Source organism: Lagenorhynchus albirostris, chromosome 7 (assembly GCF_949774975.1).
Source record: "Lagenorhynchus albirostris chromosome 7, mLagAlb1.1, whole genome shotgun sequence".
NCBI classification, from domain to species: Eukaryota; Metazoa; Chordata; class Mammalia; order Artiodactyla; family Delphinidae; genus Lagenorhynchus; species Lagenorhynchus albirostris.
Window position 1 is genome coordinate 14174851 of NC_083101.1, and position 25157 is coordinate 14200007.

General features: G+C 42.5%; 1 protein-coding gene across 1 annotated transcript in view; it reads left to right on the top strand.

The window, feature by feature from the left end:
• The window catches only part of CDK5RAP2 (CDK5 regulatory subunit associated protein 2), a 182320-nt gene that overhangs the window by 18804 nt on the left and 138359 nt on the right, over window positions 1-25157 (top strand). The window contains exons 4-6 of the mRNA XM_060154500.1: window positions 13144-13254; window positions 17026-17102; window positions 23308-23431. Coding sequence (XP_060010483.1) covers window positions 13144-13254; window positions 17026-17102; window positions 23308-23431 — 312 coding nt within the window. The remainder of the gene's footprint in view (window positions 1-13143; window positions 13255-17025; window positions 17103-23307; window positions 23432-25157) is intronic.

Here is a 25157-nt window from a genome sequence, read left to right on the forward strand (position 1 = left end):
ACAGGTGAGGAAGTGGCGGTTGGAGAGATTAATGACTTGCCCATGAGTTTAGCGTGATTGAGAAACAAAAAGAAGGCAAAATTGGGACTTCCTTGGTGGTCCAGTGGTTAAGACTCTGCGCTCCCAATGCAGGGGGCCCAGGTTCGATCCCCGATCAGGAAGCTAGATCCCACATGCCCCAACTAAGACCCGGTGCAGCTAAATAAATAAATAAATAAAATAAAACATTTAAAAAAAGAAGGCAAAGTTCAAACCTGGTCTTTCTGGTTGTAAAGCCTGTAGGCTTCTAGAGCACACTGGATCCATAAGTGGGCAAGAGAGAAAGGGTTAAGTGATGGACTGTGAATCAATTCAGTGGAATTTAGTGCAGTCATTTTAAGTGATAATTATGTGAATTATGCAGCAACATGAAAATATTTAAGATATGTTAGGGGAAAACAATGGATTATACAAATTCATTTATGTTATAATTTTACAAAAAGATGTGTATTCATGAGCAAAGGCTGAAAAGAACATAAATAGAGTTGCTTTCGTAAGATAGTTGTATTCCAAGTGTTATTTGGGTTTTAAAATTCTGTCATTGCTACAGTATTGTTTGTTAATAAATAGATGTTTGCCTAGTAACAGTTTTCTGGATGATTTGAGGACACCGGGCGAGTACTGGAATCAGAAACTAATTCCGAAGTGTCTTCCTCATTGTACTAACCTCACTTAGTTGCTGCTGGCAGAATTGCCTTACATGCAGTATTGTTTACCAGAGATGAACTCTGGGCAGCAAGATTTCATGGTTTTTTTGTTGTCTAGGTGAATGGTCTAACAGTTTTTGGACTTTCAAAGAGGATAAACAATTGACAGTGGCCCGAAGATCTGCGTATTGAGGGCTTAGTGAGAACTGGATTCCTTTTGAAAGCTATCCTGTGTTTTCTGCTTGCTCCGTGCCAGGCTCTGCCAGGTACTTTAGCTCATTTAGTTGTCACAACACCCCTGTGAGGTAATTGATTTTTATCCTCATTTTATAGATGAGCCGACAGTGACTCAAAGGTGTTAGTTTTCCCAAGGTTACGCAGCTTACAAGTGACAGCATTGGGAGTTCATCCGTTTCCTATTCTGCTGACCCCAGGGCCCTTGCTCTTATTCCTTGTGCCTTGAATTGAAAGGTGATCTGGAGGGTGAGCTTCAGCTTTGGAGGCCCAGGCTCTTGCAAGCCGTTGAAACTGATTGCCAGAGTTAGGTATCTTGCTGAGAGTTCAGTTGGTTGGAGTTGTCCTGATTCTTTTTTATGTTGTTGGCTTTTGTTTTTCTTCCCTTTTTGATGTGCTGTAGGCTAGGAAGGCCTTTGATAGGGGGTGGGGTTGGAAGTGGGAATGGGAGGAAGCCACAATGACCAACTAGTAGCTCCTTCAGGGTCTGTCCCGCTGCTGAGCTGCGGCCGCTCCAGCTCCTGGAAGCTCCACCCCATGATCAAGTTGGGATGGTTCCCATTTCAGATGTTGCAGCTCCACAGTCACACTTGAGTTGCAGGAGCCGGAATGTGGCAGGTACAGTCTTGTGTTAGCTTACTTTTTTTTTTTAAAAGTACTATTTTTATTTTTTTAATTTATTATTTTATTTATTTATTTATTTTTGGCTGTGTTGGGTCTTCATTACTGCACACGGGCTTTCTCTAGTTGCAGGGAGCGGGGACTACTCTTCGTTGTGGTGCACGGGCTTCTCCTTGTGGTGGCTTCTCTTGTTGTGGAGCATGGGCTCTAGGCATGCAGGCTTCAGTAGTTGTGGCATGCGGGCTCAGTAGTTGTGGCTCACGGGCTCTAGAGCGCAGGCTCAGTAGTTGTGGCGCACGGGCTGAGTTGCTCTGCGGCATGTGGGATCTTCCCGGACCAGGGTTCAAACCCCTGTCTCCTTCATTGGCAGGCGGATTCTTAACCACTGCGCCACCAGGGAAGTCCCTAGCTTACTTTTGAGCATTGAGTTTCTGTCATATTTGGTGGGTTTTATATTTTGAGGTATTTATAACTGCTGTATGGTAAGCTGTTTCCAGTGTTTCCAACTCAATTTTTTTTTTCATTTCTTGAACTTGTTTCAAGTACAGATGAAGAGTACAAATGAAAAGAATATTAATATTTTAAGTTCTTATGCTGTGCCAGGCACAATACTAAACATCCCAATTAATCTCCTTTAATCCTTATAATAGCTCTCTGAAACAGGCATTATTATAATCCCATTTTTATAGATAAAGGAACTGAGGCACACAGAAAAATGAACTTGACTAAGGTCATAAGGCTAGTAAGGTAGTCTGGACTGTATTCATTCATTAATTTGTTCATTTGTTCAACAAATGTTGAATGTCAACAAATTCAACAAATGTCTGCTGTTTTCCAGACACTGTGCTAAAATCTCAGGGGAAATAGCCATGAGCAGATAGATAATAAGGTCCCTGCCCTCTAGAAGTGGATTATATTCATATGACAAGCATGATAGTAAATAACACACGTGTAAATAAATAGTATGAATACAGATCGTGACAACCTCTAGCAAGAAGACAAGAGGTCTGTGTTAGAGAGTAACTTGGTGGAGGTGGTGGAGACAGGTCTGCTTTAGAGCAGGTGACTAGGAAGGGCGTCTCTGAGGTGCTGACATTTGAGCTGAGATGGAAAGGCTGAGACTGAGCCACCCCGGGAAGTGCTGCAGGAAGAGCTGTGCAGGCAGACAGGGTGGCTTATGTGAGGACCAGGAGGGAGGCCAGGGAGGCTGGAGCGTTGTGGTGAGGGTGAGGGCTCTACCCGAGGCCGATAGCGGAGCCAGATCACACAACCCTGGGGCCACAGCAGGAAGCTTTATTCCAAGAGTGATAGAAAAAAAGCAATGGAGTGATGTTAACCAGATTTGTCTGACTCTGAAGCCTATGGATCTCTCCTTGCCTCACTTTGCCTTCAAGAAATTCTTAAATGTGTCCATTCATCCGGCCATTGGGTATTTAGCGACCATCTCTTATGTTTTAGACTAGAATACACACAAAGATATGGTTCCCCATCTCTTAGAGATGGATTGGGTAGAAAGGCAAATAACCCAACTGGTACAATGCAGTGTGATAGTTGCCATGATAAAGGAATTAGAGGGTGTGTGGCAACATTTAGAAGGACCCCAGTACAGCCTGATGGGGTAGTCAGAGAAAACTTCATGAGGGCAGTGGTATTAAGCAGAGAAATGAGGCTGACGTTGTTGCAGAAAAGATGTTGCCTGTATTTCATTGTATTCATTTGGGCTTGTCTGGCATTTGCAGTGACCTTCTGAAGGCTTATTTACCTTCCTCTCATTAAAAAAAACCACAACAACTTCTTTACCTATAAATAGGACAAATATTCTTTCAAGTGTTGCTAAGAATTCTAGCAGTGCGCACAATGTGGGCATTCTAAGCCCACTCCATAAATAATTTATTGGTAGCCGAGTAATAGAATAAGGTTTCTCTTTATAGGAAGCATCTGGCGGGGTAGACTTTTTTGTTTGAATGAATGTTTTATGTGCTGTTTCCTTAAAACATTTAAAAGGAGGCTTTAACGAACCTACCAATTGTTTCTTGCGCTGTTCTTCTTAGCCACAAAATTGAAACCTTAAGTGTTAACAAGGGGCCAGGGGCAGAGAGTTTGAAATATACTTAATGTAGAATATGTTAATCTCTTTCTTTTATCAGTCATAAAAGTATTAAAAAGTTTTTTAGAAAGAGTATTACATACTATTACCAATTATTTTTTAAAATGCTGAAGAAAAATGCCAATGAACGTATGTTTATGGTGATGTATTGGCATTCAAGTATGGCTATTAATATTTTGCTATATTTTATTTTACTTATTTTAAAATCAACTTTATTGAGATATAATTTACATGAAATAAAACTCACAAGTTTAATTTTTTAAATTTATTTTATTATTTTTTTTGTGGTACGCGGGCCTCTCACTGTTGTGGCCTCTCCCGTTGCGGAGCACAGGCTCTGGACGTGCAGGCTCAGCGGCCATGGCTCACGGGCCCAGCCGCGGTATGTGGGATCTTCCCGGACCGGGGCACGAACCCGCGTCCCCTGCATCGGCAGGCGGACTCTCAACCACTGCACCACCAGGGAAGCCCTAAGTGTTGGCTGAGTTTTGACATATGTATAGTCCCTTGTAACTTTCGTCATAATCGAAAAAATATATATTTATTTATTTTTAATTTTTTTGGTATAGGTGTATACGGCTTTAGGCTCATGTGACTGTCAACCACAATCAGAATGTTCCGTAATGCCAAAAAATGCCCATGTGTTGCCTCTTTGTGGTCAGACTGTTCACCCCAGACCTCTGGCAGCTAATCCTCTGTTCTTAGTCCCTATAATTTTGCTTTTTCCAGATATGATATAAATGGAAGCATACAGTATGTAATCTTTGAGGCTAGCTTCTTTTCCTCACCATAATATCTTTGAAGTTCATTCATGTTGTCGTTTATCACTGTAGTTGAATATTTTTCCATCATATGGATGTACACTTTATTCATTCACCCTTTGAAGAACATTCAGGTTCTTTCCATGTTTTGGTGGTTATTAATAAAGCTACAGTAAACATTCCTGTGTAAGTTTTTTTTGTGTGGACATAGGTTTTTGTTTCTCTAGGGAAAATACCTAGGACTGGGATTGCTGAGTCATATGGTAAGTGTAGTTTTTTTTTTTTTGGTAAGAAACCGCTAAACTGTCCTCCAGAGTGATTGTGCTATTTTGCATTCCCATCAGCAGAGTATGAGAATTCCATTTGTTCCACATCTTTATCAGCATTTGGTATTGTTAATTAAAAAAATTTTTTTTAAGTCATTCTAATAGCTGTGTAGTGGTATCTCATTGTAGTTTTAATTTGCTTTTTCCTAATGGCTGAAGATGTTAAAGATCTTTTCTTGTGCTTATTTGTCATCTGTATATCTTCTCCTGTGAAGTTTCTTTTCAAATCTTTTGCCTGTTTTTTGTTTTTCTTTTAATTGAGTTGTTTTCTAACAATTACATCTTGGGAGTTATTTATGTATTCTAGATGCAGTTCCTGTCTTGGATTTGTGATTTGCAAATATTTTCTCTCTGTGTAGCTTGTCTTTTCATTCTCTTAACACTGTGCTTTTCCAAAGCAAACGTTTTATTTAGATTTTGATGAAGCTCAGTTTATTGATTTTAAAAAAAGTTTTTTATGCATCATATTATAGCTAAGAACTCTGCCTCGCTGTAGGTCCCGAAGATTTTTCCCTGTGTGTTCTTCTGAAAGGTACTGTAAGGTCGAATCTTAACAAACGGCACCACGAAACAGAGGAAAGCTTCAAGTGAGCTTTATTAGGGAGCACTCCCGGGCGAGGTTCACTGGTCTGAGAGAAAGGGGGCTAGAAGTCGCACCCCGGCGAGGGTTGGGCAAGATTTTATAGGGGAAGAAGGGAAAGGGGTGTGGTGAATCTGGGAGGGCGCAGGGTATTCCTTATTTGGTGATCTTTTCGGGTATCCTGGGGGACCGTTAGCCCCGCCCCTCGAAAGGCGGGAAGGCTGGGCTGGGTTCAAAGTCCCCAGGTCAGTTCCTGGAACTGGGTGGTCCGGAATGTCTCCAGGGCAGTTTCTGGAACTGGGTGGTCCGGAGAATTTCGGTCTGATGCAACCTGTGAATCTGATTGTGTTCCCCTGCCTCGGGCCAGTTGGCCTTACAGGTACAATTTTACGTTTTACATTTAGATCTGTGATCTAATTTGACTTAATGCTTGTTTAAAGTATGATAGATCAGGGTTCATTTTTTTGTAAATAGATGTTTGATTGTTCCGATGTCATGTGTTGAAAATGAAAACACTATCCTTTCTCTATTGAATTGTCTTTGCACCTTTGTCAAAAATCAATTGGCCATAGTTGTATGGGTCTATTTCTGTATTCTGTTTCACTGGATTCTTTTTCAAAATTGTTTTCACTCACCTAACTCTTTTACTGTTCCAAATAAATTTCATGATCAGCATGTCTTTATCTATAAGAACTCTTGGGATTTTGATTGGGATTGTGTTAAATCTATAGATCAATTTGGAGAGAATTGACAACTTTATTATATTGAGGTTTCCAATCCATGAATTTGGTAAGTAAGTCTCCTCACTTATTTAGGGTCTTGATTTCATCAGCATTTTGTGCTCTTAAGCATATATAATGTCTTATTAGGTTTATACTTAAAAATTTCACTTTTTGGAGATATTGTAAATGGTATTTAAAAAATTTTCAGTTTCTGATTGTTCATTGCTAGTATATTGAAATATGATTGATATCTGCAAGTTGACTTTGCTAAACTCACTTAATGAATTCTGGGAGCTGTTTTTGTAGATTCCTTGGGATTTTTTAATATGTATGGTCATTATATACAAATAAAGATTGTTTTATTTCTTCCTTTCCAATCTGGATGCCTTGTTTTCTTCCCTTGCCTTACTGCGCTGTCTGGGACTTCAAATACAGTGTTGAATAGGAACTGTGAGAACCGATATCCTTTCCTTATTCTTGATGTTAGGGGAATAACATTCAATTCTTCATCTTTAAGTAAATATGTTTTTTGTAGATGTGTGTTTTTTTGTAGACATCCTTTAGCAGATAAAGGAAGTTTCCTTTAATTCCTAGTTTGCTGAATTTTTATCCTGAGAGGCTGTTGAGTGTCAAATGCTTTTTCCTGCCTCTGTTGATGTGGTCGTATGTATTTTTTCTTCTTTAGTCTTTTAGTTTGGTGGATTACATGGATTGACTTTGGAATATTGAAGTAACCTTACATTCCTGGGATAAATCCCACTCATGATGTGTTAATATGTTTTTCCAACTCGTTAAAATTTAGTTGAGTATTTTGTGTCTATCATTCCTGAAGGATTTAGTCTGTAGTTTTCTTGTAATATTTTGGTCTGATTTTATGAGGGTAACGCTGCCCTGACAAAATGAAGTGGGAAAGTTCCCTCATCTTCTATTTTCTGGAAGAGATTGTGTAAAATTGGTAGAAATTTAGGTATTTGGTGGAAATTGCTACTGAAATCATCTTGATTTGAAATTTTCTTTTTTGGAAGGTTTTTTATTACAAATTTTAAGTTTTTAAGTAGCTATAGGACTATTCAGTTTCTCTTATTTCTTCTTTGGTGAATTTTGATAATTTGTACCTTTGAAGGAATTGTGTTATTTCATCTAAGTTCTCCAATTTCCATGCATAGGTTTGTATGCATTATTTTCATATTATCCTTTTAATTACTGTGGGATCTGTAATAATAACTCCTCTTTCATTCTTGATATTGGTAATTTATGTCTTTTTTTTTTTTGCCAGTCTTGCTAGAGGTATGAGTTTCATTGATCATTTGAAAAGAGCTATCTTTTTTTTTTTTAACATCTTTATTGGAGTATAATTGCTTTGCAGTGGTGTGTTAGTTTCTGCTTTATAACAAAATGAATCAGCTCTACATATACATATATCCCCATATCTCCTTTTTAAATTGATTTTTCCCTATTGTTTTTCTCTTTTCCATTTCATTGATTTCTGCTCTTATGTTTATTATATCCTTCATTCTTTTTGCTTTGGGTTTATTTTGCTCTCTTCATGGTTTCTTAAAATAGAAGCTTAGATTATTGATTTGAGATATTTCTTCCTTTTTAAAAAAATTTTTATTGGAGTATAGTTGATTTACAATGTTGGGTTAGTTTCCGCTGTACAGCAAAGTGAATCAGTTATACATATACATATATCCACTCTTTTAGATTCTTTTCCCATATAGGAATACAGAGTATTGAGTAGAGTTCCCTGTGCTATACAGTATGTCCTTATTAGTTATCTACTTTATATATAATAGGTATATATTTCTTCTTTTCCAAAGTATTTAATAATATAAATTTCCCTCTAAATATTACTCTAACTGCATCCTACAAATTTTGATTTATTTTCATTTTCATTTATTCAAAATATCTTTTGATTTTTCTCTTTTACCCATGGATTGTTTAGAAATGTGCTATTTAATTTCTAAGTACTTGGGAATTTTCCAGTTTTCTTTCTGTTATTGATTCCTAGTTTATGTCCATTATGGTCAGGGAATATAGTTTGATTTTAGTTCTTTTAAATTTGTTAAGGTTTGTTTTATGAGCCAGGATATCTTGGGAACTGTTCCACGTTCACTTGAGTTGCTGGGTAGAGTATTTTTATAAATTTATTTATTTTTGGCTGTGTTGGGTCTTTGTTGCTGCGCACGGGCTTTCTCTGGTTGCGGTGAGTGGGGGCTACTCTTTGTTGCGGTGTGCGGGCTTCTCATTGTGGTGGCTTCTCGTTGCGGAGCACGGGCTCTAGGCGTGCGGGCTTCAGTAGTTGTGGCACATGGGCTCAGTAGCTGTGGCTCATGCGCTCTGGAGCACAGGCTCAGTAGTTGTGGCGCACGGGCTTAGTTGCTCCGCAGCATGTGGGATCTTCCTGGACCAGGGCTTGAACCTGTGTCCCCTGCGTTGGCAGGTGGATTCTTAACCACTGAGCCACCAGGGGAATCCCTAGAGTATTTTGTAAGTGTAAATCAGATCTAGTTGGTTGATGGTGTTGCTCAGCATTTTTATATTTTGTTTATTTTTTTGGTCTATTTTTTCTTTGAGAGATGAGTATTGATGTCTCAAACAATAATTGTGGATTTGTTCATTTCTCCTTTCAATTCTATCAGTTTTTGCTTCATGAATTTGAGGCTGTAATGTTAGGTACATACACAATTAGGATTGTTATTTTTCATTATTATGTAATGTCCCTTTTATGCCTGAATACTTTTCTCAGATATGAAAAACCATTCCAGCTTTCTTTTAATTAGTGTTTGCATGGTACCTCTTTTTCTAACTTTTATTTTTAATCTACCTCTATCATTATATTTGAAGTGGGTTTCTTGTATACAGCTTTGGGTTTTTTATCCATTCTCATAACCTCTGTATTTTAATTGTTGTGTATATCATTTACATTTAACATATATCAATGTATTTTAATTTAGGCCCACCATTTTCTTACTTGTTTTCTGTTGTTTCTTCTGTTTTTTTTTGCGGTACGCGGGCCTCTCACTGTTGTGGCCTCTCCCGTCGCGGAGCACAGGCTCCGGATGCACAGGCTCAGCGGCCATGGCTCACGGGGCCAGCCGCTCCGTGGCATGTGGGAATCTTCCCGGACTGGGGCACAAACCTGTGTCCCCTGCATCGGCAGGCGGACTCGCAACCACCACGCCACCAGGGAAGCCCTGTTTCTTCTGTTTTTGATTCTTCTGTTTCCCGTTTTAAATCTTCTTTTGGATTATTAGAATTATTTTACTGTTTCATCTAAATTTATCTATTGAGTTTTTGAACATATCTCTTTGTATAGGTTATTTTAAAACATTAAAGAATTTTTAGTGGTTGCTTTAGAGATTATAGGAACTTTTCATTTCACCATAAGTGAAATGTAAAAACATTGCCACACCTATCCCCAGTATATTTTATATCCAAAAACATTGAAAATACCACCAGACTATGTTTTAACTTTTGCTTTACTGTCATAAATGTTTTAAAGAACTTGAGGTGTTTTCATTTCTACTGTTCTTCTAGATAGTTATCTAGATATTTATCATTTTTTAAAAATTGAAGTATAGTTGATTTACTACCATTTGCTTTTCTCTTCCTTCCTTCTCTCTTCCTTCTTCCTTCATTTCTGAAGTTTCCATCTCTCTCTGTAGTATCACTTCCCTTTGGTCTGAAGAACTTCCTTTAGCATTTCTTTTAGAGCAGATCTTTTGGCAGTGGATTCACTTGGTTCTCCTTCATTTGAGAATGTCTTCATTTTACCTTCACTGCTTAAGAATTCTAGCATGACAGTTTCTTTCAGCATTTTAATAATATTGTTCCACTGCCCTCTGGCCTCTATGGTTTTGACTGAGAAATCTGCTGTTATTTGAATCTTTGTTCCTCATAAATGTGTCATTTTTCTCTGGCTGCTTTCAAGAGTTTTTGTTTGTTTGTTTTTGTTTTATGTTTTTTGTCTTTATTTTTCAGTGGTTGCTAGATGTGAATTTCTTTGAACTTATCCTGTTTGGTGTTTGATAAGCCTCTTTAGTCTGTATGTTTTGTGCCTTTTTCAAAAGTTGGAAAGTTCTAAGTTGTATTTCTTCAATTTTTTTTTTATACTACACTCTCCTAATTTTCTCCTATTTTTCTGGGACTCTGATGAAAGACCTTTTGGTATTGGCTCAGAGGACCCTGAGGCTCTCTTAATTTTTTCTTTTCTAAGTTTTTTCCCCCCTGTTTTCATATTGGATAATTTTTGTTGATCTGTCTTCAAGTTCACTGAGTATTCTGTCATCACCATTTGTTGAGCCCATCCAGTCCATTTTTATTTGGTTTTTGTATTTTCCATTTCTAAAATTTTTATTTGGTTCTTTTCTACGTTTTCTGTTTCTTTGCTGAGACTTCATTTTGCCATTCATTTCAAGACAGTTCACCCTATGTCTTGGCATTTTGCCAACATCTTAATCACTTGACTTTAAACCATGTTTATGAGTCTTTTTGTAGTTAGAAGTCTTACATTTTGATATAATCAAATCATATAATTTATTCTTCATTCTTTGTGCCTTTTGTTGACCCTGTCTTAGGCATCCTCTATACAGTATTTTATTTCATTTAGTACTGACAAAAGCGTATTATCTCTATATTATAAGTGAAGAAACTGAGGCTCTGAAAGGTAGCAAATCTAGGGTTACTCTATGAGAAGCGTTAGGATTGAACTTCGTGTTGTCTCCAAAGCCCCTGATCTTTCTGCTTTGCCTTTGAGAACTGAGCTGGAGTAGTGACTTGGAGAATGGAAGGGGAACAACAGATGCATGAGTTATGGCTGGGGCAGACACACTGGGTTTAATACAACATCATCAGCAGTCTCTTCACAGTTCAAATAGTCTTTAAAAAGGATGCCTTCATCTAATATTATTTTTAAGTTATTTTTTGTTAGGAAATTTATACTAAAAAAATTCAAAAGGTAAAAAGGTTATATAGCATATACTTCCAGATACATACCATTTATATCAAGCAAGTAAGCATATCTTCCCCTTACTTTTTACAATGGTAGCCTGCCACATATAATATTCTATACCATAGTGTTTTTGTTTAACAGTGTGTCTTGATAACTTCCTTTGAGTACACAGAGTGATCTCTTATTCTTTTCAGTGGCTCCATAAGATTCTGTTGAGTGGCCATATCATAATTTACTTATAACCATGGACTGTTGACTTTCAAAAATGTGAAAAATGAACTGTAACATACATGTAGGAGCACGTTTAAATCACGTGAGAACGGTTCAATAAATTATCAAAAAAGTGAACATAGGGCTTCCCTGGTGGCGCAGTGGTTGAGAGTCCACCTGCCGATGCAGGGGACACAGGTTCGTGCCCGGTCCAGGAAGATCCCACATGCCGTGGAGCGGCTGGGCCCGTGAGCCATGGCCGCTGAGCCTGCGCGTCTGGAGCCTGTGCCTCGCAACGGGAGAGGCCACAACAGTGAGAGGCCCGCATAATGCAAAAAAAAAAAAAAAAAAAAGTGAACATATAAGTAGCTTTAGTGTGTATGCTAATTTCTGTTCTTGGAGTTAGGTTAACCTGCTTTAGAAAGCTTGCTGGATGTTACAAATCAATCAGGTGTTTTCTGTAGGCAGTGAGGTTTACTTGACACATCATAGTCACTAGAGCCAGACAGCAGGATATGAATCTCAGCTTTTCCACTGGCTATGTGATTTTTGATCATGTGTATAGCGGGGGTAATCTGCTCTCAGAGTTGTTTTAGGGGTGCAGATATTGTATTTAAATTACCTAAGCTCAGTGTCTCTTACATAGCAGGGTCTTGGTAAATACTAGTTTTCTTAATCTGTTTTTTTTTAATTTCCAACTTTTAATTTTAACAAATCTTAAACTTATGGAAAAGTTGCAAAATAGTACAACAAACAACCATATATTCTTCATCTAGATTTATCAATTAATATTTTGCTACATCTGCTTTATCTCTTTTTTTTCCCCTCCCTCCCCACTTATTAGAGAGCTAGTTGCAGGCATGTGACAGCACCCTTAAGTACTTCAGCATGTATCTCTTACTTAGGATATTCTCCTACAAAATCGTAATACTCTTACCTTATATAAAATTGTTATTCAGATTCCCCCAGTTATCTCCATAGAGCTTAAAAAAATTTCAAGATTCACTATATGATTTCACTGTACTTAGTAGTCAGGCCTCTATTACTTCCACTTATTTAAAAGAGTCCCCCAGCCATTTTTGCCTTAAGATTGTCATTAAAATTTTTGAAGAGTCCAAGCCCGTTGTTTGTAGAATGTCTTTCAATTTGGATTTGTTTGATTGACAACTCTTGATTAGACGCAAGTTAAAGGTTGTAGGCATTTTGGGAGTTCCCTGGCGGTTCAGTGGTTAGGACTCGGTGCTTTCACTGCCGGGCCTGGGTTTGACCCCTGATCGGGGAACTAAGATCCTGCAAATGGTGAGGTGCAAGAAGAAAAAACAAAAAGACTGTAGGTGTTTTAACATTTTAAATGCAATTGCTTACTTTCAGTGACTTAGTTCAGGAGGCACGAGATGTCATTTTGTTCCACCAGGAGGTGGTATTAAATATATTCTCTTGATTAGGGTGGTGTCTAGTAGGTTTCTAAATTGTGAAGATACTCTCCTTTTGTAAATAACAAGCCATCTGTGGGGTGATGTCTTGAGACAGTGGGAATATCGTGTCTTCCAGTGTTCTTTCACCTGACGCTTTACGCATTGATGATTCCTGCCTGAGTCAGTTATTACCATAGCAGTTGTATAAGGGTGATTTTCTCTTCCTGTTATTCTTCTACATTTATTAACTGGATCTCTTTTGTAAAGAAGAGCTTCCCCTTTTCCTTTCCTTTTCTTTCTTTACCTGTTTACTCACTGTCAGTGTGGAGTCATGAATCCTCTCTCCACTCAGTCATCATTCATTTCAGTGCTCAGATGGTCCTGAGTTTGGCTCTTACTTCTGGGTTAGTACAGTTATAGCAACGGTAAGCTTTTACTCCATTTGTAGCCTTGGAAGCTATGGGGGTTCATGCAGGTATTGTCCCTTAGATCTTACTTTTGATGACCCATCTGTTCTTATTTTCTAGCAAATCACTGAATTGAAGAAAGAAAACTTCAACCTAAAGCTCCGCATCTATTTCCTCGAGGAAAGGATGCAACAGGAATTTGATGGCCCCACTGAACACGTCTACAAAACTGTGAGTGCCCTGCTTCTTGCCGCCATTCCCAGTGTCTTTTCTAACAGTCATTCTAAGCAGAAGTTTGATTAATATTTGTTCTCAGAGTTGGCATGAGTAGAGAGCACTGCTTTCACTTCATTTGAATTGATTACAGGGAGCATGAAGAGATAATAGGATGACCTTAATATTATGCAAAAGGCGATACAAGATTAATTTTAAGGGAGTCCTTCTCTCTTCTTAAAGTGGGAATTCTGATTTACCATATCTCAGTTGCCTTTTTCTCATTATTTATAATTTAGACAAAGACAGTGAAATGGTAGAATGTCTTTGGAATTGAATCCTATTGTTACTGACTAACTTGTGTAACTGTAGGCAAGTCACTTCAGCTCTCTGGGCTTGCTTCCAGAGTTAAGTGATAATCCCTCTGTCTTGGGGTTATTTGTGTGGATTAAAATGAGTTGACAGATGAAAAGCCTCAGCACCCAGTCAGCGCTTGACAATGATCATCATTGTCTTCTTGGGGCTTCCGTGGGCGGCCCGAAGGTAGGCTTGTCATTTTTCCTGTGATCTGACTCTTCTGTATTCCTGGTGTGCCTGCTTATCACTGTCAGAAGAAAGAGTCTATTCCTATCTCAAGTCTTGACCTGGAGGTCTCTGCCTGAAAACAAACCTTGGTTCTGAAAGTTGAAAGAAGAACTTGGCTTTCTTGAAGAGACATGAGTACAAACAATATTTTAGTGCCCGTTTCTTGACTTTCTCTAGGAGATTAGCCCTTGGCCTGAGAATTCTTCCATTTTTTCTATTCGGAAGTTTGCACCAGTGGAAGCTTTTGAAGGAGGAAAAAGAACTCTCCTTGAGTTTTAGCGGACGGACTTAAATGGGCTTGTCTTGAAGAGGGATTGTACTGTACTTCTGGGCCTTTTCAACCATTGAAAAGCTCCCTTGTCCCTCAAGACACGATTTCTCTTTCTTTATTGTGGGAGAGAAGGACAGTGAGGGTCTCCCCTTCTCTGGAAGGAAGTGGTGGTGCAATCAGAATTTTAAAGAAAACCCAGTAACCGAAAATATTTTGTATGCAAGTATGATTATCATGTATCTCAGAACGAATATGGGTGTTAGGACATCAAAGTAAGTGAATTGCCTCCTCCTGGTCGGGAACCTGTCCTGGGCATTTGTGCATTCAGCAGCTTGTTTTAATTCTCAAGACAGTCCTGTACAACAGAGGTGGTCCTCACCTTGCAGGAGAGGCAGCTGAAGCTCAGGGAAGATCAGCAACTTGCTCCCTGTCGTATAGCTGCTGTGTGAGATGGGTTTTGGGCCCGGGTCTGCCTACCTCATTCTACTACACAGTTTCAGCTCTTCTTTTCCACTGTTTGGCTAGATGACTTGATTTAATTACACTTTTATTTAAATTTTAATTTTTTGGATAGGTGTACATGGTTCAAAATCAAAAAGCGTAAAAGGTATACACTGGAAAGACTTTCTTCCACCCTTGTCTCCTAGATTCCCTGGATCTAACCAATATCATTCATTCCTCAGGCAGAGAAATTTGATGTGTACACAAGCGAGCACTGTGTGTGTACGTACATGTGTACAGACCCCCTTTTCACATAAATGCGAGCATGTTCTGCTTTGCACCTCGCATTTTTCCTTAACAATATCTTGAATGTCTTTCCTTAATAGTGGTTTAAGAGCTTCTTCATTCTTTTTTATAGTGATATTCCATTTTATGCTTATAAGGTGTCTTGATTTTTGGTTTAGACATTATGGTCGCCATGTATATAAGTTTATAACTTGAAGTATTGAGCTTGCAGAAAAAAGTCTAGTGGACCTGTTAGCAGTCCATTCTTTTAAATTTGCTGGGCTGGGGTGCCAATTGGTTCATCAGAAAGCAAAGCACTTAGAACATGATATCAGCTGTTATATAGAAGCTCTCTGCCCTTCAGAGAGCTGGAACAGGAATCTTCTCTTTGAAGGGTGTTTCTGCAGTTTTCACAAAACCACAGTTGAAGACATTGTGCACTGTCACTCAGTGTCCTTTATGCCAAGATCAGTTTCTTCTAGAAAAAGTTCTGCTGCAGAGATGACTTCTTTAGTTCCTGTTGTTTGACAGTGAAAAAAATAACACAGTCTGAGCCTTGTCTCGTAGCCTCTTCTCATTTGTTAGTTCATTCAGTCCTCAAATCCACCATGTCAGGTGGGCTTCATGTTTTTCGTGTGACACTTGAGGGATCCAAAAGGAGACACCTGCTCTCTGACCTCCTGGGCTTGTGTTTCTAAGGACAGTTACAGGCTCGCACTCGCACTTTCATATTGGATGTGAGCAGGAAGGCAGGGCCTGCGTCTGCCTCGTCTACCGTGGTGGCCTTGGTGCTTAGCCTGTGCTTGGCCTGTCACAGGGGTTGGTGTATGTCTGTGAGGTGAAGGAATGAGTAAATAAACGAGTATCCACTGACTTGCCACAGTTTCCTCCTGGGAAGGAGTGGAGGCAGAATTTGAAGCCAGGTCCGTCTAGTCCCAAGGCTGTGGTCTTTCCATTCTGGCTGACTTCTCAGTCAGGGGTGCTCTTCCCCCCAGGGCTCCTTGGCTAAAAGGAGGTAGACCTGTCCTCGGAGATTGTAAATTTTACCGGAAATGGTATTTTTATTTAAAATAATACACATGTAGTATGGAATAAAATGTAAAGTTGGCATAAAGTATTAAAATAAAGCAGGAGCAAGAGTAGAGAAATCTTGGATTTACAGCAGTCCCCTGCAGGCTGCGCACTCAGACCTTCCTCTTTACTGCATGAATTCACCTAATATTCCGTCTGGGGTACATCTGTGGACTGGTTTGCGAAGCTGATCTCTCCCCGCTGCCTCATGTTGTGACCCGTGTGCCAAAGAGTCTGTCTTTGGATTCTCACGTGAGTTACAAGCCCAGGACCATGTGTGTCTCCCTTTGTTCCAGTCACTTACGAGGAAGACGGCTGGGGAACACTGTGGTGTCCCCTCTAGACAGCGGGCCCTATGTGGTCACGGCTCTTTGGGAAGGGAGCACCCTGAGATCTTACACTGAAATGAGACAGGCAGTGATGTGGCTTCCTGCTCATCCATCCACAGGTTTTATGTTTTTTTTTGTTTTTTTTTTTTTTTTTTTTTTGTGGTACGCGGGCCTCTCACTGTTTTGGCCTCTCTCGTATGCGGAGCACAGGCTCCAGACGTGCAGGCTCCGCAGCACGTGGGATCAGGCTCCAGACGTGCAGGCTCCGCAGCATGTGGGATCCTCCCGGACCGAGGCACGAACCCGTGTCCCCTGCACTGGCAGGCGGACTCTCAACCACTGCGCCACCAGGGAAGCCCGGTTTTATGTTTTTGATGCTGTAACACATTCCCACTGCTACACCACCACATGCATGATTGCAAACAACCAGAAGTAATTGCCTTGGAATGGTAAAAGCAAGCTGCAGAATTGATTGTAAACTTGCCTGGTGGAGGGCAAACAATTTTTAAATCAGCCTCACTTGTATGACATTTATGCCTGAACGTTTGAATGCTCTGGCTCTTAGAAGCTTGGAAAATTTACATAATTGTTCCAAGCCTTGAGAAATCCAGGGCCTTCTTTGGAGCCCACCAGTGTTCAGTAATTCCCTTTTCCCTGTGCCCCGAGGCTAATGAGGGTTTGAATCTAATATCCGTCTATTATGAGCATCACGGAGCCAGTCCGTGCTGAAAGCAGGTTTCCCACTATAGGCATTCGGATGTCCTGTGCTTCACACTGTTTCTTTTCTTTCCTAATCTTGTCTGGAAGAACATCGAGCTCAAGGTGGAAGTAGAGAGTCTGAAGCTGGAGCTCCAGGAGAGAGAGCGGCTGCTCATCAAAGCCTCGTGAGTACCTGTCCCCCTGCCGCGAGCTCACAGGTCGCCCAGGGTTCTGGTGGTGGAGGCTGGGTGCGTCGGTACAAGAGAACCTTGTGTTTCTAAGCCAGTTCTTCTCCAGCGGGGCTCTGAGGACCGCGAGGAAATTTACATTTTTATTTAATTATTTTTCAACAAACTTTTAAAATGTAACATACTTACAGGAAGATGAACCGATCGTAAGTGTACATACAGCATGATGATTGTCACAAAGCAGGCACAGCTGTGGGCCACCTTCCAGATCAGAAACCAGAACATCACCAGCCCCCCGGACGCTTCCTTTGTGCTCCCAGAACTTACCTTCTCCCTCAAAGATAACCGCTGCTCACCGCTAGCATCCGCATTGCTTAGTTCTGCCTGGTTTTGAACTGTATAGAAAAGGAATCGTACACTGTGCACCCGCCCTTTTGTGTCTGGCCTCTTTGCTTAGCCATGTGTCTGTGAAATCCATCCCTGTTGTCAGTTACATCAGCAGCTCCTTCATCTTCATTGCTGTGAAAGGCTGGGGGGCCTCAGGGTCCTGAAGGACTCCTGCGGTGGGTGAGGCAGGGGGGCGGAGGGTGGGGCTTCAACCAGAGGAACTCGTTCTTGTATGTGTTTTATGTACTAGGATCCCTTGTAATATTTAGTTTATAAGAGGGGTTCTACTGCTTTAAAAAATTTGAAAACTATTACCTTAGTCAATCAATCAGTTAATTAATTTAAATATTTATTGAACAACAAGCCCAGTTCAGAGGATACAGTCTGTGACTCAGTTGGTCATTCATTCATTCGTAAACATTTCTCACGTAAGTGTGCCACACACTGAGGATTTGAGAAGAGATGTCCCTTCCCTCAGGAGCTCATTGGAGACGGGTGAGCCTGTGAACGGGGTATGCTGGAGGTGCAGTGACAGAGGGCGTTTGTGGGCACGGGGTGAAGCACCAAAGTGTGCTGAGTTTCGCTTGGTGAGAGAGGAGTAAGACTTCCCAGAGTTGACCCACCACGGACCTGGCTGGAAGCTTACATGGAAACGCTTCATCTGTCCTAGCAGCAGAGCTCCTGCTGGGTACGGCTGCCCAGGGGCGTAGGGCCTTTGGCCTAGGGCACAGCTGCGCTGCTCTGGGCCAGGCCACACAATTCCTTTTATTGTCACACAGCCAGCAGCCGGCATGGACTGCTGTGGGCTCTGAGTAGACTAGAGGTTCCCTGGCCCAGGCTTCTCTGAGTTACGCTGACTGTGCACACGTGGTATTTTCTGAGTGAGTGAGTGATGAATGAATGAACGAACAAACTAGATTGACACTTTTTTTTTTTTTGGCCATGCTGCTGGGCTTGCGTGATCTTTGTTCCCCATCAAACGCGGGCTCAAGGCAGTGAAAGCGCCCAGTCCTAACCACTGGACTGCCAGGGAATTCCCTTAACACGTTGTTTTTGTTGGTTGCCTTTGTTGTTGTTGTTTGGAAGCACATCGTTCTCTGGGCAGGAAGTCAAATTGACTTTACCAAGCCTAGAAGTCAGTAGCAGAATTCTGTCTGTTTCCTACTCTGTTCACCCTGCCTGCTGCAGATCTCAGCCAGGACTTGTTTCTAGCCAGGCGTGTGCACATGGAAACCCGGACTCAAAAAGGCCACGTGCGTGCCTCAGTACCAGCGCACCGAGCTGAGCGTTTGGGGGCTGGTGCCCGTGTCTGTATGCACAGATTTTCCAGCTGCCCAGACTGGTGTCCAAGGCCCTTTTTGGTCTGACCAGCTTTATTAATTTATTCAGAAAATATTTATCAAGCAGTTGTCGTGTGTGGCACTGGCCTAGGTTCCTGGAAATAGAGCCATGATCCAAACAGACACATGGGGCTTACATTCTGGAAGGAGTGATCGGGATAGAATACTTGGAGTAATAGATATATAAATACAAGTTGGGAAAAGAGCTGTGAGCGAAAGGGAGGAAGCTAGGAGAGTTAGAGCAGCAGGAATAGGTCCGTAGCTGTAGGTGTGTGGCCGGGAAGGTGGCATTTGAGATGAGATTGGATCTGGCGGTAAGTAGGCCTTGACCAGGGGGAAAGGGTGGAGAAGGTGTTGAAGGAGGAGGGACTGTGCAGGTCTCAGGAGATACGACAGGTCTAGGGTGCTCGGTCTTGTCTTGCAGGGTCTTGCGGCCTCACTAGAGATTTTGGTCTTTATCCTGAGATCAGATGGAAAACAGTCATGGGTTTTAAGCAGCTGACACAATCGGGGCTTTGTTTTTTTCAAAGGTCACTCTGGTTGCTGAGTGGGGAATGTTTTGTGGAGGGAGCCAGGGTGGAAGCAGGGAGTCGAGTTAGGAGGCTGGGCCAGTAGTTTAGGCAAGAGATTTGTGATGAGCTGCATGGGGGGACTGGGGAGATGGTTGGGAAGCAAAGTCCACAGGGCTTGGTAATGGTGGGAAGGGCGATGTCAAGGATGCCTTCTAGGGCAGGGGTTCTGTTTAAGAAAGTCACAGTGACTTCACTGCTCCAGCTTTCTCTCCACCAACACTTTATCCCAGTAGTGCACAGGTACTGAAAGTGTCCTGCCCCTGCTGCTCTAGCTTTGCCTTGGCAGGTCTCTTCTGCTTCCCGTCCCCTCCTGGCCCAGATGCCTTTCCTGTCGCCTCCCCTCCATAAAGGCTCATGCTGAGTCCCGTGGCTGCCCGTGGTCCACATCTCAACCTATGTACAGACTGCTCTGGCATGTAATGGCAATCCCATGTGTATGTAACACTTTACAGTTTATAAAACGCTTTCACATCCATTTATTGATACATTCCATCATTATCCTGGGAGCTAGGCAACTTTCTAGGAAAACCTTTTGTAGCGGGGGGAACTTAGGCCTGGAGACGGGAAGGACCATGACAAAATCACTTAGAAAGATCAGAGCTGGGATTAGAACTCAAGTCCCTGACTTTTAGCCTAGCACTAGGTTTCATGTTCTTTATTTTCCTGTATGTGATTCTCACTTCTCTAACATGACTGTACATCTTGTGAGGCCAAGAGCCTGCTCCCCTACTTGAGTGGAGATGGGGCCAGTGGAAGGGGCAGGGGCTCTGGGTTGGCTCTGCCAGTAGGTGGGTCTTTGGCTTCTGAGTCTTGGCTTCTCAGCTGTTCCTACTTCATGGGGCCTTTGTGAGAATTACCTGCCATGGGCTAGGTGCCCTGTCCACCACACGTCTGCTAAAGGTGCCTTTCTTTACCCCGAAATGCCCAGCACCTGTCACAGGAAAAGCCCCTGCTTTTTCTAAAAAACTATAATTAGAATGGAAAGAGTCAAGAGGAAATGTTGAGGGTTAGAAAGGGTAGTGAGGGTGGTGTTTATAGACAGTTCTGTCTTATATTGGGTGGAAAGCTGGATTAGACCAGTTTCTGTAAACCTTTCCTCTCCTTAGGCCTTGCTGTCTATCTCATCTGTTGCCCCAGATTCTGTAAAGAGAGAAAGGGCAGAAGGAGAGAACGAATGTTTACTGAGATCCTGCTTTGCCCCAAACCCTGCACCTGGCACTTGACATGCTTTATTGCAGTTGATTTTACAACAGCTGTTTGAGGCAGCCAGTGTTCCCATTTGAGTGGAAAGAAAACTGAGGCTCAGAGGAGTAGGAAGTCTTGCCCAGGTTGGTGACAGAACTGGGACTGGCCTGGTCTGAGCTCGCTCTGCCTTGCTCTGGAGTAAGTATATAGTTTGCCGGCTTTCTATTCTTGTATTTCTCACTTACAGTAAGGGGGCATTAAAAACGAAAGCAGACATATTGTCGGGAGTAAATTTTATCTCTGTGGCTTTAAAACACAAACAAAAACAATAATTCCATCAGGAGGGGAAAATTGCGCCGTACTGCTGAGTGTAAATTTTATTGCTACAGAGATACAAAGATGATAAATGAAAAGTTGGAACATTTGTTATTGGGAATATATTTTATTGGTATAACTAAAGTACAGCCAAACTGAATAATACCAGTACTTGTTAAAAATTGTAGTCAGCCCCTCGACGATGTATATGATTCAGACTGCAAAACAGAAATGTTTGATCTGGGCTGATAGGAGGGAGCCGGTGTATTTGCACGTGCTGGGTGGTGGAGGCAGGGGGAGGGGGAGGCAGTCGAGCGGGCCATTTTCTAGAGAAGTCTCTATGAAGCCCAAGGGCTAAAACATTTCTGGTGGTTAGTGGAAATTTGGGACTGGAAAAATCCTGTGTCCAAGGCTCAGGAGGGAGAAGCTTCTAGTACAGAAATCTTCCAGCCATGTATAATGCCTCTTGAGGAGTGGTGGAAGTGATTGTGAATCATTGTGAATTCCAGACAGTACTGATCAGGAAATGAGCTGAGGGAGTGGCGGCTCAGGACGTTTCATAGCAGTGATCAGGAGGTGACCGTGGTGGTCTTAGTTCTGGCCAGAGAGGGTCCATTCTCAGCTCAGATGCCAGCAGAGGCGGTGGAACGAGGCCTCTTACAGTGGTGCAGCAGGGGCCAGTGCTGCGGTGGCCTCGGGGACAACAGGCCAGCAGGCAGCACTCAGATCAGAGAGGAAGGGCACCGCGCTACGGCCACCACATGTGTTAGCACATTAGTTCTAAGAGGTAATCATCTCATTTTTCAAATGAGGAAACTGAGGTGTAAGAGGTAATTTACCCAGAGTCACGCTGAGGACATAAGAGAGTCAAAATTTGGAAGCAGATCTGTTCAGCCTCAGAGCCACTGTTCTTTCTTTCCAATTGTTCACATTGAATTCCATTAAAATGGTATCATGACACTGGGGCCTTCTGAAGGCTTATTGGTGAAAGGAAACAAGATATGAATAAAGTCTTTATTTGCAGGCGACTCATGTTCGAGGCAGCAAGGATGGCCCTCTTGACTTTGCATTGTTCTCAGTCAGAAATTCACATGGCCTGTGCATGTGAGTGTCTGATCACGTGGCCCCTGGTTGGAAAAATGTTATATACCCTTAAAGTAGGGCATGGGAGGCTGGTGGTGAATAGACTTATCCTTTTGCAGCTTTTCTGAAAAGCTAGCTTTAGGTGGAGCCGTCTCCTTCATCATTCTGCCTTCTGGAAACCCGCAGTCATTTTAGAAATCTGATGAGACCTGCCTCTGAGTCTGTGTCTCACAAATTCACATCCGGCGCTGTTTTTCGAGAACCAAAATGAAAGGCGTCTGTGGTCGTAGCGCTGTGTCTGGTGTTGGTGGGCCAGCCCCACCATGCTGGTCAAGCAGAGAGAATGTTCCACGATGCCCGGCGATGTGAAGTCTGCCTGTTATGTTGGAGGTGGTGGAGGGCGGGTAACCTCCTCTCCTCAGGCCCTCAGTTGCCGCTCGTGCTTGCCGAGTGGTCGTGCTGTGTTTGAGATGCTCCTCCCTCCAGTGGCAGAAGACCTTTACCTGCAGGTTTATTTTCGTTGTCTCCAGCTCCTTGCTCACTGGTTTGTCACACCAGCGCCCTGCCTTTCCTGCCGCCGGTGGAGGTGTGCTTTATCGGAAGTTTCGTGGTGGGGAATTCGGCAGTAGCTGTCGAGTGTCTTAAAAACGAGCTTATCCTTTAACCTAGTAATTCCCTTTCTAGGAGTTGACCCTAAGAAGATCACTGGATAGTATGCGAACTATGTGTATATATCATATATGTGTTTTATTTATTTATTTAAAAAAAAAATTTATTTAATTTATTTTTGACTGCATTGGGTCTTCGTTGTGGTGTGCGGGCTTCTCATTGCAGTAGCTCCATCTTGTTGCGGAGCACGGGCTCTAGGCGCACGGGCTTCAGTAGTTGTGGCACGCGGGCTCAGCAGTTGTGGCTCGTGGGCTCTAGAGCGCAGGTTCAGTAGTTGTGGCGCATGGGCTTAGCTGCTCTGCGGCACGTGGGGTCTTCCCGGACCAGGGCTCGAACCCGTGTCCCTTGCGTTGGCAGGCGGATTCTTAACCACTGCGCCACCAGGGAAGCCCCTATATATGTGTTTTAATTGAGATGTAATTGGCATATAACATTGTGTAAGTTCAAGGTATACTGCACGGTTGACTTGATACATTTATATATTGCATTATCTGTGCTTTTGAATTACAAATCTTAATTTAAAAAAAAAAAAAGCTCAGAACAGGTCTGTGGGAGAAGTGACCAACAAATATTCTTTGTCTCTTTGGAGCGGTTGGAATCACCATCTGACTGTCACTCTTGTGCATTTTATGCCTTTGCCTCTTTTCGCAGCAAAGCAGTTGAGAGCCTCACCGCAGGGGGTGGCTCTGAAATTCAGCGGGTGAAGGAAGATGCTCAGAAGAAGGTGCGGCAGGTCGAAGAGCTCCTAACCAAGAGAATACTCCTTTTAGAAGAGGCAAGTCCGGACTTCCCTGGCCGTCCAGTGGTTAAGACTCTGTGCTTCCACTGCAGGGGGTGTGGGTTTGATCCCTAGTCGGGGAACCAGATCCCGCATGCTGCGTGGTGCGGCCAAAAAAAAAAGAGAGGCAAGTCTGAAAACCCTGAGGAGAATGTGTTTCCTACAGCGGGTTCGTAACCGAGTGGGCAGAATTTTGTTCCTCTTGTCATAAACTGTCAGGGTTTCAGCAGGGAGAAGAGCCCCCCGTTGCTGAGCACCTCTTGCGCTCCAACCCCGGTCTAGGCACTTTGCGTATGGAATTTATACCCTTACACCCTGCGCGCTGGCCTTTATCGTCTCCATCCTCTAGATGAGGACACGGAAGTACAGAGAGAAATACTAACTAGTCCACGTTTAGTCCCGGATTTAAGTTACAACAGCTGATTTTACAGCCTGTGTCCTGACTGCAACACCACCCTTCTTTTTATCTAGTTTAGTTCCTTTACTTTACAGAAGAGGGAGCTGAGGCCTGAGGCCCAGAGAGGGAAGGCGACCCGCCTAACACAGCTAAGCCTGGAGCCAGGTTTCCTGACTCGTAGGCCATGCGTGGCCACGCAGCCCCTGTCCCCAGAGCCCAGCCTCCATCCCACCTGTGCCAACTGCCTGCTTCCTCTCGGGGAGCCGCTGTGTGTAGCTCTTCTTTCCCCCCATTCTCAGCCTGTGGTGGGAATCAGGACGCTCCTTGGCCAAACAACTTTATCTCCTAGTTGTTGAAAAGCTTTCCTCCATATTAAGCTCGTCATCGAGTGATACCAGTTCCTTTTAATTCTTGATCTTTGAAGTCTGTTGTTTCTCTACCCAAAACCCTGATTCTTCTTGGCAGATAAGAGGAGAAATGACACCACAAAGCACTTCTAGATACAAAGAGCAGATTCATTTGTACTCTATTTTACAGCTTATAGTGGTCATGTTCACATCGGCCCCCTGAGGGTGTGTAGATCCTAGGTCCAAACTACAGACGAGACCGGCTCAGAGAGCTGCGAAACTTAGTCTTGGTCATAAGCAGTAGAGCTGAAACCAAAAGGAGGGTCTGCTGAGCCCGAATTCTGAACTTTAGTTAAAATGTAATTCTGAGACTTCTAAGAGACTTAATCTGTTGGTTCAGTCATCTTATTTTTTCCAGTAAGTGCTTCCCCAGGTTTTAGGGTAGCAGCGTGACTGACAGTACCGCGCTGAATCCCTGCTCTATCACTAGCTTGTCACCTTGGAGAAGACATTTGCCTTCTCTGAGCCTCTGCTGCTTCATCTGTGAAATGAGGCCAGTGGTGTCTGCCCTGCAAGGGTAATTGTAGTACCCGCAGTGAACTAACGATTTACGGAGGGCTTACCATGTCTGAGGCACCCTTCTCAGCCTTTTCATACACTGACTTAGTTTATCCCTTCAGTAAACGTATGAGGTAAATGCTTTTACTATCCCTTTTTAGGAACAAAACCAAAAACATGATGACACAGGCACAGAGTGGCCAAGTCACTTGGCGCAAGGTCACCCAGGTAGTAAATGCCAGGTGGTCTGGCTGTAGAGCCTGCATTCTGGGCTGGTCTAGTGTCTCTGTCAGTATGTAACTTTCTAGGATTGAGTGAGGATCAAAGATAGTATAAGTAAAGCTCCTTGCTCAAAGCACCGTGGAGGGAAGGGCAGGGAAGAGGAAGCCAGCGTATTTTGAGCTTCCTGTGACGCAGTAGG